Source organism: Plasmodium coatneyi, chromosome 4 (assembly GCF_001680005.1).
Source record: "Plasmodium coatneyi strain Hackeri chromosome 4, complete sequence".
Taxonomy (NCBI): domain Eukaryota; phylum Apicomplexa; class Aconoidasida; order Haemosporida; family Plasmodiidae; genus Plasmodium; species Plasmodium coatneyi.
This window is the reverse complement of record NC_033559.1, coordinates 858,940-874,216: the sequence shown is the minus strand read 5'-3', so window position 1 is coordinate 874,216 and position 15,277 is coordinate 858,940. Positions and strand designations below refer to the sequence as shown.

Below are 15,277 nucleotides of genomic sequence, written 5' to 3'. Positions count from 1 at the left end.
AAAGTGAATACTACAGTAGGTAGCACATAACATATGCATACAAGGCAAGGGTGCCTTTCTCCGTTGATTCGAGGTGATACAAAATCTATTTTCTGTGCCACTTGTAAAGACTTCTTTTCTTCTTTGTTGTAGTTTTTTTTTCTTCTCCAAATTGGCTGGTGCTTGCTGCACCCTTGGGGAATGCAGAGATTGTCTCCCCCGCGAACAGAACAAACTGGAGCAAACGCTCACTAGACTACGGTTGCACAATTATTACGCAAACTGAGACGCTTCGCAGAGGGGATGGCCACATAACCAACCACCTGCTCGGCGCACAAAAAAGATATTCTTGACAACGTTGATGCGCTGGTAACTTTGTAAAAACAAAGCACAGCTCCGCAACGTGTAGGACGGAAAACGTACATTCAACGCACGTACTTTATACGTATGCTTGTAAAACCCAAACAGATGGAAATTACAAATGAAAGATTCACAAATAAGTTCGTTAAAGATGTCATGTGAAAAAATGAAACGCAAACAAAGTGCGGAATAATAAGGAAAAAAAAAAAAAAAAGAAAGAAAATTTTCCAAGTTTGTTCATATTTTTGTATTCTTATGTATACAGGGTTCCTCGGCGCAAGCTGCCAATCTGGAAATGGAAGAACAAACGATGCGGAAAAAAAAAAAAAAAAAAAAATAGCAAGCCAAGGCGCCCAGGGGCAGAAGCACATCGCGCGTCAGATGTAGAAATACATTCTGTATGTTATATATGGTATGCGCGCAGCGGGGGTCGAAACAGCCAAAAAAAAAAAAAAAAAAAAGAAATACTCCTATGAATGCATACTTTGCGACGCCGACCGGAGTGAAGTACATCACAAGTATGCGCGCGTATTTACGTACATGTATAAGTATTTATTTTTACTTATTTACGCGTTTATTTGCTTATTCATTTAGTTAGCAGTGTGCCACCCGGAACGCCGCCCCTGTTTAACCGTTCTGCGAAACAGCCAAAAAGGTCGGCAACAGAAATACCCAACAGAGCAGTGCGAAGGGCAAAGGGGTTCCTTTTTCCCCCAAAATATTTTAAAATTGTGCAGAAGGGGAAAAAAAAAGAAACAAAGTGGAACATCTCTAACGGGAATAATCATAAACAGAGGGACGTTCCATTCCCCCTACGCGTGTGACATACGACAACCATACGCTTGCTAAGGAAACGGGCGTAACTGTATGCTCACCCCAACAGGAGTACTCTCCAAAAGAGCGCTTCAATCAAGATGAATAAGAGTAACAAGGGGGGGGCGAAGGGCAACACCACCAGCGGGAAGAAGAAACCCACGCAGAACAATGAAAAGAGCAAAAGCGCCAATGGGGGCGGGGTCCCCACCGTAGGGAATAAGACGACAACCCAGCAGGAGAACGAAAAGAGGGAGTGCGCCGATGTGGAGGCAGTGAAGAAGGAATCTGCCAACAAGGCAGCTCCTAACAAACCAACCCCCAACAAAGCCGCTGCGAACAAACCAAACGGCGGCAAGGCCCCCGCGAAGAAGAGCAAGAAGAAGGTGGACAAGCTAGACCTCATTCTGAACGAATTCAAAAGCGAAACAAACCAAAACGGAGCCGCCCAAAATGGTCACCATGCAGTAGAAGACGAAGCAGAACCTGTCCCGGCGGAGGAGAAATGCAAAATAGACTTTGACGAGTTCGAAATTGAAAAAATAAAAAAAAACATCACCCTGAAGGAACACCTAATGGAGGAGCAAAATAATAGCCACATAAGATTACTAAAAAATTGGCCCCAAGTGGAAAGGAGCATACAGACCAACCCAGCAACAGTACCAATCGAAATGGTTTACCGAGGGAAGAACTACCCCGTCGGAGAAATACAAAACTATAAACATGTCCTTAGTGGAAAAACACTACAAGAAAAAAAAGAGCTCGAAAAATTAAGTTTGGATTATTATGAGGATTTAAGAAAAGCTGCAGAGTGTCATAGGCAAGTTAGGAAATACATACAGACGTATATCCAACCGGGAAGAAAAATGATAGATATAGTAAAAGAGACAGAGAAAAAAACGAAGGAGTTGATTTTATCACATAAGTTAAATTGTGGCTGGGGGTTCCCAACAGGGTGTTCATTAAACCATTGTGCAGCTCATTATACGCCAAATTATGGAGACGAAACGGTTTTAAAATATGACGATGTGTGTAAGTTAGATTTTGGAGTGCATGTTAATGGGTATATTATCGACTGCGCTTTTACCATTGCTTTCGACGAAAAGTATGATAACCTTATTAAGGCCACGCAAGATGGAACAAACACAGGTATTAAGGAAGCAGGAATTGACGCCAGAATGTGTGACATAGGAGAAGCAATCCAAGAAGCTATCGAGTCATACGAAATTGAATTGAATCAAAAAATTTATCCTATTAAGGCCATTTCAAATCTCAGAGGACACTCCATTAATAAGTATATTATTCATGGGGGGAAATGTGTCCCCATTGTGAAGCAGAAAGAAAAAAATGAAATTATGGAAGAGGGGGAACTATTTGCCATCGAAACTTTTGCGTCCACTGGAAAGGGTTATGTTACGCACGACAATGAATGTTCCCATTATATGAGAAATCCAGACAAACAATTTGTACCCATTAGATTAAATTCTGCAAAGACGCTATTAAAAGTCATTAACGATAATTTTGATACACTGCCATTTTGCCATAGATGGTTGGATGACTTAGGACAGAAGAGACATTTCATGGCTTTGAAAACGCTGGTAGATTTAAACATAGTGGAGCCGTATCCCCCCCTGTGCGATGTGAAGAACTCCTTTACGTCACAAATGGAGCACACCATTTTGCTCCGCCCGACGTGTAAGGAGGTTCTCTCTCGGGGGCCAGACTTCTAACCGGGCCAGATGGCAGCGCCCAACGGAGAAGACTCTCCCCCTCTGCATATGCACAACAACGTTGGCATATTAGCAGGGTATAATTTTGTGACATTATTTGCTAACATGTACCTGGTACAAGTGGGGCTACCCATCTGATCTGTTGGGAGAAAAAGAAGTTCTAGCAAGCTGCACATTTTTTGTACACCTTGGCTGGACGTATCACCGCACTACGGTGAAATGCCCCCTTCGCCCACAAGTGTGAGCCTGTGTTGTTTCACACATGGGGATGTTACCTGGTCACATATTATCCAATCAGGTAGGTGCTCTACTTTTTGTGCGCAAATCTCCACCCATCATAGCATAAAATAGCGTCAATTTTGTAAATTATTTCCGCGCCTATTAGGAAAAAAAAGAAAAAAGCCGTCTTCCCCCCCTTTTTTTTTAATTCATCCTGGGGGAACAGCACCCGCATAGCGTACGCAAATGCGCTTGCTCTTGCCACCCTTCGCAAGGCTTATCCAAAACCATTTTTAACACCACCGCAGTGTATATCCCCACGTCAGCGGGTAGGAAGCTTTGTTGGGGAATATACACAGACACGTCAAATGTCGCAACACTTTTACTTCACTTTTTAATAACTTATTCGTTTAGCACTATGCTATGGCTAAATTTTGCGCAACGTATTGAACGGACAGTGACGGTCCCATTAGGGGGCGTGCAAAGTGCCTACAGCAAAATGGTAATCCGAAATGGAAAACCAAACCCTTTTAACACATTTCTATTCCTCCATTTTTTGGAAGGATTCGATATTAAAAAGTTCGTGTGTTGCAGAAGACACAAAAAAAAGCATAAGTAGGTAAGTAAATAAGTAGGGGGCAATAATGCGCACAACGGGCATCATAAATGGTCGCGCAGTGGTAGCGTGTAACAGCCACACAATGCCATGCATATGTACCAACGCACCATTACGAATAGTTATTAATTCCACTTAAAAATAAAACAAAAATGGTAAATTTTGAAGCACGCACCTTGGGAAAATGGCAACGCGAGGGAAGCAACCCGGGGCGTTTTCACACACACACGTGGAGCAACTCTCACGTAGAGGCATATGCACCACAACAATGAAGTAGAAGAAGGCATAGAATTAAAAAAAAAAAAAAAAAAAAAAAAGGCAGAGAAAAGCTCCACCTTTGGAATGCGCCACATGTATGTACGTGCGCAAGGTGTTAATTAAAATTGATAAGGGTATTCACACACACATATATTGGTTAGCGGTACTGGTGGGGGAAAGATTAGGCTGTACATAGGAACTGGCAAATCACTACGCACAGAGCAAATATCATAACATTTGACGTTCACATAAACATACGCGGTTTTTATTTGCTATTTTTGGACGCCATTTTTTTTTCTAACTCCATCTGTTGCTGAAATTGCTGTCTAGGGGTCGGTGTTGTCTTACGGGTCAATACAAGCGAAACGACTTCTATAATGGCTAGCAAAACTCCACCGACGATAGCATTCCTCGAAGCAGATCTCCAACCACCCCTCATGGCTAAAACACCACCCGTGAAAAAACCACTACCTATGGCATTCCAGTGGTCTTCCTTTTTCCGTATATATTGAAACGTACAATCGAAGCAACTAAATGTGCCTCCCCACACGGCAAAATTACCTCCCAAAATGGGGGCCCTCATACGGCCGCTGTACAAAGCGCCACTTAACACATCCCCCTGGGGGCTATTTCTTGCGCCCTTTAAAAAATGCCATATGTACCCTCCTATGCAACCCATGCCGAATGCGCCACCCATATCTTCTATGATTCTGTCAGGGCATGGCTCCCTCGCTAAGTCTCTTTCTTGTAACATTTTTTAAAACATATCACTCAAAAGGGGAAAAAAAAAAATGAAACATATGCCCCTTTTTTTTCTGTGCAGGGAAGTTGCTCCTATAATTTGTACGATTGTGCGATGGTGATCGAATGCTCACTCCTCAAAAGGCGGAAAGAAAAAAATATAAATGAAGGGACTTCCGTTATGTGTGCAAAAGGTCTGCATTTATTTACATTCCTACAGGAGGGCGTTGTAGTGTGTTTAATTTTATACGTTGTAAGATCATCCAACAATTGAATTTGAATACTTTTCTTCGCTTGCGCATCAGTTCTGCCTCTTCAGAAATATGTTCCTTCTACGTGGGGAGTTTATACATTAAAACCCTAACCGGAAATGTTTTACACGTTGGTACAGCGAAGGACGCTCTTGCAACGAAATTTACAAAGGTTTAAAAAAGAAAAGGGTAAGGTCGTTTGTCGGAACTTTAGCCATAAAATCAAGTCACCCTTTTTTTTCTTAAAACTGCTCACTCCAGTATAGGCAACTTGCGTGTAGTTTCACGAACGTGTCATTCCGTGTACCTTCTTCTGGTATAGATGCACCTATATGTAACCTTATCTATTCTGTAAGTATGGCGCATGGTTCTTAACAAGGGGCGGGGTTCACAGTTTCCTATACGTAGGCACCCCTAGGCGTTGGTACGAGCATACATACATAGGCATATACACATATGTAGGCATATATATATCCACCCATATGTGCGCTCTGCGCGGTGTGCATACGCTGCAAAGAGCCCCTCCCCCAAAACAGAATCTCTTCTATGCCACTAAATCAACTGCTGTTATTGCGCAGGAAATGCAAACAGTGTGCCACCACAATTGGCAAGTGAATTGCTGTATAAAATAGGGCAAATCGCGCAAATGGCACAGTGGCGTACACCTGACTCTGTTGTCACCGTGTTCTTTACACAAATAATTGTACCATCTTGGGGCGCATTTAAAACGCCCAGCTTGGCTACATAACTTTATCGCCTTCTCAGTGGGGACCACTTTAAGTATTCCCACATAGATATGCGTTCATTTCACTCAACTGTAAATTTGCAAAGGTATCAAACCTCCTCTGTCGCATCAGTTAAAAACAAATTTTTTAATTCGCTTAAAAAGGGTTTTAATTTTAAGTACAGTATGCAAAATCGACATAAAAAAAAAAAAAAAATGTGAATTTTTTCTTTTTTATTTCTTTATCCTCTTTGCGTAAAGCGAGTTTTTTTATTTTTATTGCCCTTCATTTGTTATAAAGTCGGGATCTATATATGACCGTATGCGCTTCGTACCACTGCAGTTTTAAGCGGCGCCCTCAAGCACATATGTACTCAAGTAATCCTCCCTTTTTTAAGCGCCACACTTACCGCTTCATAAAATTGGCGGAGAAATGTACTGCCCATGTGCAAAGGCTGTGCTTCCATCACCGTATGTATGCACCCATTTTTAACACTTTTTTTCTGGGGCGCACCCGTAACAGTGCCCTACAAATGGCAACATACCCACATACGATCGGTCGCAGGTATACAGTTCTCTCCCCAAATGGGGGCCCACAGTTAGGGGCATAATTTTCGTGCCAAAAAGGCCTTACACATAGGTGAACATCAGATGAATGGATAAAACGAAGCAGTACATTTTCACACCATCATACATGGTAGTCAGTTGGAAAGAAACGAAAATTTCACGTAACCATTTTTCCGCTTAATGGTCACTTATCCCGTCGCTTTTTTTTTTTTTTTTTTTTTTTTTCTTGGTGCAAGCTGAGTGTACATGGCTCAGATACGTATTCTGTGGGGCGAGACTGGCTTATGCGGGAAAAAGGTGAGTGGGAATGTGCCGCAACGCACAAGTACATATATAAATATATGCCCCCATAAGTACACGAATAAATGTACATTACTGGTATGCGTAAATCCCCTCGTCGCTTTAATTCTTTTTTAAAATCGCAAAAATGTGAAAATTTTACGAAAGCATGATGTCATAGGTTAACATTTATCATTCCGCGCAAATTCAACACCTCGGCAACATTCTTTCCTCACGTGCGAATCAACTGAGAAAACTAACCACACAGTTACCACGCTACAGTTTTAACGCTAAACAGTGCTTCTCCCATCAGTTTTTGAAATAAAAAAGGAAAAAACATATAGCCAAAATAAAGGTAGCACGCAATTGTAGAGCCTTTGCCGCATCACCGTTAGTGAATGAACCTTACTCGTAATCTTCACACGTGCCTCCCCCGAGTGAACATCTGAACGCAACTCTTTTGTGTGAGTATAGTTCGGGTTACGCGAATAAGCAGCCTTTTTATACGTAGTAAGGCACACCACACTGTGTTATACCCACACCTTCCACTTTAAACACAACTTTTGAAAAGATGAACTTCCTAAGAAGAAACGCAGCAAATTTGTGTAAAGGTAAAGTCTTGGGAAAGCACCTGAACTGCTCTGTGCACGAGTTAACCAACCTGAATAAGAGAAAGTTTTCCAACATAATAAACCTTGGAAAATATGGACAAAGGTACCAAGCAACCAATTCCGGCTCTATCATTGGAGCAAAAAGATTTGCTTCAGGTGAAGCGCAGAAGCTGTCCGAAGTTGTAAAAGCAGAAGTGCAACATGAGAAGTCGAATTATGAGGCACCAGATAATATTAAGAAGTTTTTGCAAACCTCCGGATGGAAATTTGAGGAACAAGAAGGGGATGTCAACATGGTGTTAACCAAAAATGTGGATGGAATGAAAATTATTATCGATTTTCAACTTGTGTCCCCATTTCAAGCCGAAGGAGAAAATGAAGCGCAAGCAGAAATGACTGACTTTTCTGTCACCGTTGAAAAGCCAAACAAACAAGGAGGTATTACATTTTATTGTACCACCTTACAGAATGATGAGAAATTCAGATATATGATTGGAAATGTTAAGTATTATAAAAATGAAGAAGGAAAAAATTCCGTGTCTGCTTATAATGGACCTGAATTTGAAGACCTCGATGACTCCTTACAAACTTCGCTCGATGAATGGTTGGCGAACTTAGGAGTAGATTCCGAGTTGTGTGATTTTATCGATTCCTGTAGCATTGACAAAGAGCAAAGGGAATACATGTCATGGTTACAGAACATTTCGAATTTTATCGAATCTTAATTTCGTTCCCCCACCCCCCACATTTTTAACATAAAATTGTGTGCACAACACGTCTTAACTATTTTTATATATATGTGTACAGACTGACATCTCATATCATTTTCCCTACATGGTATGCAACGCCTATGTTATGCATTATATAAATTGTTAAGTGCCACAATTGAACAACCCACCCACCCATTTTAACAGTTTATTTTCCTGGCGAAAATTAACTGTATTTTTTAAATTAACTATACAACAAAGCCCATTTTTAAAGAATTATTAATTTAAATTATTGTCTCAGCTTTTTTCTCTTTTTTATTCTGTATTACATCGCCCCGCTTGGATGCGTGCTATTGTACTTCTCTGTGCGAGGGAAAAATGCACATGAGGCCAGTTCCATTTTTTGCAACATCATGCGGCTTAATAAGGAAACGTGAAGCAAAAAGGAGAAAAAAAAAAAAGTTCACTTTTGTATGAACAGGTCAGGTAAACATGGAAAAGATCTAGCCATTCTGTGTGTTTTGTGTATTTTTTTTTTGCAAAGTTTTTTTTTTTTTTTTTTCATGTAGAATGTTAAAATTGGCTGTTTCTTTAACCAACTGGCGAGTTCCCTTACTTTTCATCCGTGTGTGCTCTTTTTTCTTTACAACGTTTTTGTATTACCGCGTGTGCACGGCAGTAACATTTGAAGGAGGTGTAAAATGTGTAATTTTTCCTCTGCACAAAATAGGCAGCTTTTCTCTTCCACACCATGCACACAACTTCCCCAATCCACGCTCCAAACATGGAAAACATAAGCAAAAAAGACATCCTTGTCAACTATTTAAAACTGTGCAACAAGAATGATATGGCCGCGGCAGTGATGAAATACTGCGATGAGGACCGTGGGATAGTTTTCAACAAGCACCCGGCCAGAAATGAGAACAAATTTGGAGCGATCTATGACTACGCGGCTTCTTCGAAGTCCAAAATATCAAGTGCTACGAGTTCTTCGCACCATTTAAAAGGGTCAATCGAAGGAGGAAGCAATGGAAGCAGTAGAAGCCGTCACAGCATAGTGCAATCCAAATGCTTCTATAAGAGTAAAAGCTCTCTGGAAAGTCTGAAAATAGATAAGCACCCAAGCAGTTACATATCATGTGGCAGCAAACAGAAAGTGCAGAACAGAGTAGCACGGACGAATGACCCCATTTCCGATGTGCTGGATGACATGTGTGAAATTGTAGCACCAGAAGGCAAGGGCAAATTTTTAAAATTTATAGGGGAAAATTACGTGTACGTCTTGCTGGAAAATGTACGTAAATGATTGCCTCCTTAAGCATCCATAATGCAGAGGAGCGTGTGCATCTTCGCACTAAATTATTTTGCCTCTGCCAAATTGACCATGCAGGAGTGCGATTTAAGGAAAAAAATAAGATAATCGCCTCTGCCTGGAAAAGCACCATAACAATTAACATGCGAATTGTTGCACATTTTAGGAGAAAGAGTCCAACTAAAATATGACTAAACCATTTTTTCATTGACAATTTTATGTATCCCCGGCGGCGATGGCTGCACATTCTGCGTAGTAAGAAAAATATATTTTCCTGCTTCATTTCAGGGCACATACAATTGCTACCCCATGGACCTGCTCAAGCTAAATCGATCCTACCTGAAGACAAACGCGATGTACAACCTGCGACTGAACTACAAAGACAGGGCGTTAAATCACACTAGGAATGTCTTAAAAGGTGGAACACATTATACCTTTCTATTTTGATATCTCTTCCAAAATATTAGGGCAGACAACCTTTTTTTAATTTCCCCCTAGTATGTCCCACTTTTTATACCTTTTAAAATTTAACCCAAATTATTTCCCCTTTTTTTTTCGCAGGTAAAATTGCTTCCTTGCAACGTAAGGAGACCCCCTTAAATGAACAGAAAGGAACATTCTACGAGTTTGTCTCATTTCCTGCTCACATGGACCATTTGAGAGACTATATAATGCAAAACGACTCAGAGGAAGAAAACGTTCCCTTGAAGAATGAAGAATCGGGTGGAGGTGAACCTGACAGGAGACACATACCTGGGCACCACAATTTGGTAATGTGCGGCAAAATAGGGGTCCCCCCAAATGGACACACATTCCGTTTTTCGCGGAATAAATGGCATGGGCAAAATTGCCACATTTTGAGGCGACTCCAATTTTGGCCAATCCTGGCCAATTCTGCCCAATTTCATCCGACCATTTTTCCTTCCTCCTTTTTTACAGGCTGAAAAGACAGTTAAGGTTAGATCGTTAAATAGTAGGTACACGTTGGAGGGGTCCAAGTGGAATGCCCCCACTGATCTCAAAATTGCAAGTGAGGAAAGCTGCACCGCCTTCTGCTGACGCAAGTGGGGTTAGTACCTTCTGTTTTGCTTTATATTAATTTGTTTCTGCATGTCATTTTGTTATGTGCATTGTTTAGCACGCAGTGATTATACTTCGCAACATGGCCACTTTCTTCTTTGCTTCCACCCCTACCCCAATTGTTTTGTAGAATCGTTTTTTTTTTTTTTTTATATCCTTTTTTGTGGGTGCTCCTCTTTGGTTGCCAATTGTTTCTGATTCGCGTCCGCAAGGTGCTCCCCCTCACCAACAACAATGCACATGACGAGTTTGCCGAACTGTTGTGTACATGCTGAACGGTTAACCGTTAATGTGTAGGCATGTGCTAACCTTATCCATCATTCTGTGCCCCCCTATTGGGGCTTACTCTTGTTGCTACGCGTTGCCTGTTTAGCGCCACACGTGTGGGGGCCGACAACCACTGCTAGGGAGGCTACCACATGATCCCTTCGCCTTTTTTTTTATTAATAAAACTCGCATGAGAAAAAAAAAAAAATGTGTGGACAACACGAGATCGTTTTGGCCTCATTTTGAGAAGGTATTCACTATGTTCTAGCGGCATCCATTCCAAAAGAACAAGACACATCCTCGTTATCTACGCATGTGTAACGCACACCAAAATTTATTTTGCTGCACAGGTGGTTTGGCTCCACCTTGCCTGTTAACAGCGAAAAAGCACCAACTTTTGAATCCACAAGGAATTTACGCCGTTGTACCTCTATGGGGTAAAGAATCGCTGCTGCGTTGGGCTTATCATCCATTACCTTTGAAGCATCTAAGGGTTACATGTGAGTACTCCTTTACGCACAAAAAAAAAAAAAAAAAAAAAAAATGTAGAGAAAAGTAGAAATGAACGAGGGGATTTTTCTTTTTTCAAAATATCCTCCGAATGGAATCAACAAAGCTTATAATACATCTGTGCAAAAAGGGGCGATGGAAAAATAAGTCCCACATGGATGGATGAACAATTTTTTCTCTTTTGCGGAGCTGTAAATATGACCCTAATTATTGGGGATAGCATCTGCGAGAATAATCCTAACCTTTCCATGTGTGGAATACGAATTATTGAAGAGTGGAGGGTTTAACATGTTTTTCCAATCTGTTGTTACCGTACTGTGAAGAGTGCCCTGAGGTTCCCCCTCTACCTGGAACGTCTCTCTTCCAATTTTTGACATGGCTAAGTATAATTCTGTCACGTGGTATATTCTCCTCCTTTTTGTCTCCCCTGTGTGTCCTCTTTTTTTGTGTGAGCATATTTACAGTTAGGCACACCTCACATTTTGCACCGTCCAGCTGCTTGTCAACATGTGCCTACACAGAGTTGTCTCTTTGGGGCACTATGCCCATGTACGGAACGGGCTCAACAGGACAGCCATGAATCGGACATTCCAAAGTAGAAGGTTCTTCAGCACATTCGACAAACTGAGTAAAGCAGAAGAATCGTTCGTTATTAGGAAGGCGAATAGGTACATGAATTATGTGAAGGAAGGCCAAGAATTTAAAGTAGGAATGTGGCTGAACACATGCAGCCTGTTAATACTAGGCATGATAAGTATAGGAGGTTACACCCGCTTGACCGAAAGTGGGTTGTCAATAACGCACTGGAAATTTCAGGGCGTAAAGTACCCAAAAAATGAAGAAGAATGGCTGCAAGAATTTGAAAAGTATAAATTAACACCGGAATATAAACAAGTACATTATAACCTGTCCTTGGAGGATTATAAAAAAATATTTTTTAATGAATGGCTACACAGAACATTTGGTCGTTTTATAGGATTATTTTTTGTCGGAGGTGCTAGTTTTTTTTTATATAAAAATTATTTAAAAAAAAGTATGATTAAAAAGTTGAGTGTCATCTTCGCCTTAGGAACATTTCAAGGATTTGTAGGTTGGTGGATGGTTAAAAGTGGGTTTGAAATTCCACAGACGGAGAATAAGACCCCCAGGGTGTCTCCATACAGGTTAGTCTTCCACCTCTTCTGCGCCACCGTAACGTACAGCTATCTTTTTCTTAACGGACTGACGTTGATCGAGGTGGGAAAACTGAGGAAACAGTTTGCTAAGAGTCAAATAGCCGAATGGCCAGAATTTCTACGAAGTCAATTAATGCACGAAGCGTATGAACGGAGAAACTTTACCAGGGGGACCAAGTTGGGCCTACTTTGTTTTGCCTTTCTCGTTCTTTCTAATATTATGTATGGAGGCTTTGTGGCTGGAAATGACGCAGGGTATGCCTACAACACGTGGCCCAAAATGTTAGACAAATTCATTCCGGATGATGTGAGAAATTTTTACCTTAGCAAGAAGAGAAAGTATGAGCAGTTGTTTGAGAACACAGCTTTGGTGCAATTTAATCATCGGATGCTTAGCTACTTGATTGTCTTGAATAGCTTCCTCTTATATTTTTGGTCGCAGAAAATGGCACTTAGCAAAAAAACCAAACGACTCTTCTTCGTGTTGCCCTTCATCACAACCGCGCAAATGCTCACCGGCATAAGCACCCTTGTGCACCACGTGCCTGTGCACCTGGCCCTGGTGCACCAGTTCGGGGGCTTTTGCATTCTGTCCACCTTGCTTCACTTGGCCAAGCGGGTCTTCCGCGTGTAAGGAGCAGATTTTTGTTTTTGTGTGTGTGTTTATTTTTTTTTTTTTTTTTCCCATGTTGACTCCCCTGTCTTCTGTGGCATCTTTAAGGTGATTCACCAAAATGGGGCGTACACAATTGCATTCGCTTGTTTGTTCCTATTCCCCCCCCGTGGTACACCGTGGAGGAGACACCCCTCACTTGGTCTTTTTCTTTTTAAAAAAGGACTCGATCATCAGCTGATTCCTGGGTTGCTGCAGGGAGTGCTTCTTCCCCTTGGGCAAATTATCATTCTGTTGCATTTTCTTCTTCTTATCGTCCTCCTTCATTTTGCTTAATTTTTCCTGTATATCTAAAGGGGTGAGTTTTTCACTCAAAGAAGAACTCATAAACCCCTTCACAATTAGCCAAACGAATGTCCTCAAATTGGATCCACCAAATTTGTAGTACTTTTTATTAAACTGTATTACGTATGAGTCTACCAGCTTTTTATATTCACCATACACATCGATTTGTTTCCATTTAGCATTTTTAACTTTAGACGTGCTTCTCTCATGGAGGTCCATGTCAACATTGTGTTTCTTCAAAATATCCTCCTCCACTGTGTGGGCATAATCAGAGAAGACAATTTTATTTTCGACAATATAATTGAATAACTTTACACATTTAAGATTGAAAAAATTTTGGACTTTTTTTAAATTCGGTTTGAAATAATATTTTCCCATCTCGTAACATTCGTCGCAGATATTTTTTAACCTCTCCTTGATGTTACTGACATTTTTGTTGAAAATGAAAAAGACATTTTTTCTTATTTCGTTTTGTTCCCTCTTTTCTTTGTCTTTTAAAACATTGTCTAGGTAATCCCCCAGCGTGGTATACGTGTTGCTGGCGCAATTTTGATATATGATACTTATGAAGAGAAAAATTGCATCGATGGGGTAACAGAAAAAGCTGCATTCATTTTGCACAGCGTAATTATTTATAAAAAGGGAAACACAGCTTTTGTTTATTTTTTCATTCTCATGTTTTAAGGACTCAATTTTTGGATTATAGTAATTCCTTTCCAGTAGGTACAGCAGGTTGTTCCTTTCATTGTAGTGGTATAACACACATTTGTGCGGCTCGCTTATGCTGGGCAGTTTAATGAACCTGTAATTTGTCACCTTGGTTTTTTGTTCCCCTGCCTGCTCTCCCTCTGAGGAGGAGAATAGGTGGAACAGAAACGCATTCTTCGAATCCTCCATCGTGCGTAAAGGAGGTTTGTGGAGGGGGGCTAATTGACATGGAAAATTTATAGGGAAAAGTTCGCGCCATATATTTTTTCCCTTTTTATCTTCCTCCAAAACGACGACAAACAGGGGTCCTCCCATAATCACGCTTGGCTCACATGACGACCTGCACAACGCGCATGTGCGCGCATATGGATGTACCATTCTGCTGAGGGGCAAAATATTGGGGAAGCCTTTCCCCCCCCAATAGGGCGTCTCGCGGGACGTGCACGCGGTGAAAATAGGCCGCAAAAAATAGCAAGTTGCAAATTAGGCCTCCCCCCAAAGGCATGTCTCCCTAAATTCCAAAAAAAATGTACCCATGGGGGGATTTATAAACGCAAAAGTAGGAAGGCTGACCTGAGCACCTATGCCCGTGAGAAGACAAACGCCAAGTAGAATAATTTCCTCGTCCTACTTAAATGTGTGAGGCGAATGAAACGGAAATGGTCCACCATTTTCACTTCACACATGTGTGTGCCTATGTGTCCGGTTTATTTCTATGCCCACCTTTGTGAGTAATCCTCCCCGATGAAATCCCATCAATGGTTCATTTTTCCCCTTAAAAATGGGCACCCCCCCGATGGAGGCTGCAAAAAGGGTGAGAGCCAATCGAACCAGGGGCACAATTTGCCAAGTAAAAAAAGTGCACACTTTCAATAAAGGGGTAAAATATTTGTGGCGTTATTCATCCCTGTTAGTGTGTTCCTTTGTGCAGTCTAATTCGCTCTGCCAATTTTGTCACCTCTAACGTACAGATCATCGACAAGGAAGGCAAGTCTTCCCCCAACACATACGCTCCCCATCCTTAGCACAACCCATGTACATATATAGAAAAGGGTTATATGTTTACTTGTGTTTGCACTAGAGGTGACCTCCCCGGTTTAACCCCTTTTGAGGAACCTCACACAGAAATTTATTTTTGCATTAGCCTGCACGGCATTATCAGCTGATTCCCCGTGCGCCTTTTCAATTGGCTAGCCTGAACATTTTTTTTTCCTTTTTATGTGCCATGAAAGGTAGACATGTTCGTTCTAAACGTAGGGGAAAAAATGTGACAGGCATGTGACATGCTTGCACACTTATGTAAGAGGAAGGACAGACAGGAACAATCGAGGACTGCACTGTCTGCCCTGCGTAAATTTAACCAACGGCAACGAAATGGGACCATTGCAAAAAAAAAAAAAAAAACGCTGTAA

At 41.3% G+C, this 15,277-nt stretch overlaps 6 protein-coding genes across 6 annotated transcripts; 4 read left to right on the top strand and 2 right to left on the bottom strand.

Annotated features, from left to right (window-relative positions):
• Nucleotides 1–1,253: 1,253 nt before the first annotated feature.
• Nucleotides 1,254–2,882, top strand: PCOAH_00007900 (Methionine aminopeptidase 2; the record flags this gene model as incomplete). Its single annotated transcript, XM_020057600.1, has 1 exon — nt 1,254–2,882. One exon carries the CDS (start codon nt 1,254–1,256, stop codon nt 2,880–2,882), a length of 1,629 nt encoding a protein of 542 aa, XP_019913236.1.
• A 1,358-nt stretch (nt 2,883–4,240) lies between these two features.
• On the bottom strand, nt 4,241–4,729 carry PCOAH_00007890 (Uncharacterized protein; the record flags this gene model as incomplete). The annotated part of the gene is made up of 1 exon (XM_020057599.1): nt 4,241–4,729. The coding sequence occupies one exon, from the start codon at nt 4,727–4,729 to the stop codon at nt 4,241–4,243; it is 489 nt and encodes a 162-aa protein (XP_019913118.1).
• Nucleotides 4,730–7,108: 2,379 nt separating this feature from the next.
• Nucleotides 7,109–7,873, top strand: PCOAH_00007880 (Mitochondrial glycoprotein domain containing protein; the record flags this gene model as incomplete). Its single annotated transcript, XM_020057598.1, has 1 exon — nt 7,109–7,873. The coding sequence occupies one exon, from the start codon at nt 7,109–7,111 to the stop codon at nt 7,871–7,873; it is 765 nt and encodes a 254-aa protein (XP_019913216.1).
• A 677-nt stretch (nt 7,874–8,550) lies between these two features.
• PCOAH_00007870 (Uncharacterized protein) lies at nt 8,551–10,226 on the top strand (the record flags this gene model as incomplete). The annotated part of the gene is made up of 4 exons (XM_020057597.1): nt 8,551–9,149; nt 9,456–9,585; nt 9,729–9,937; nt 10,107–10,226. 4 exons carry the CDS (start codon nt 8,607–8,609, stop codon nt 10,224–10,226), a joined length of 1,002 nt encoding a protein of 333 aa, XP_019913228.1.
• A 1,374-nt stretch (nt 10,227–11,600) lies between these two features.
• PCOAH_00007860 (Cytochrome c oxidase assembly protein) lies at nt 11,601–12,833 on the top strand (the record flags this gene model as incomplete). Its single annotated transcript, XM_020057596.1, has 1 exon — nt 11,601–12,833. The coding sequence occupies one exon, from the start codon at nt 11,601–11,603 to the stop codon at nt 12,831–12,833; it is 1,233 nt and encodes a 410-aa protein (XP_019913335.1).
• Nucleotides 12,834–13,007: 174 nt separating this feature from the next.
• Nucleotides 13,008–14,054, bottom strand: PCOAH_00007850 (Uncharacterized protein; the record flags this gene model as incomplete). The annotated part of the gene is made up of 1 exon (XM_020057595.1): nt 13,008–14,054. One exon carries the CDS (start codon nt 14,052–14,054, stop codon nt 13,008–13,010), a length of 1,047 nt encoding a protein of 348 aa, XP_019913076.1.
• Nucleotides 14,055–15,277: the final 1,223 nt, after the last annotated feature.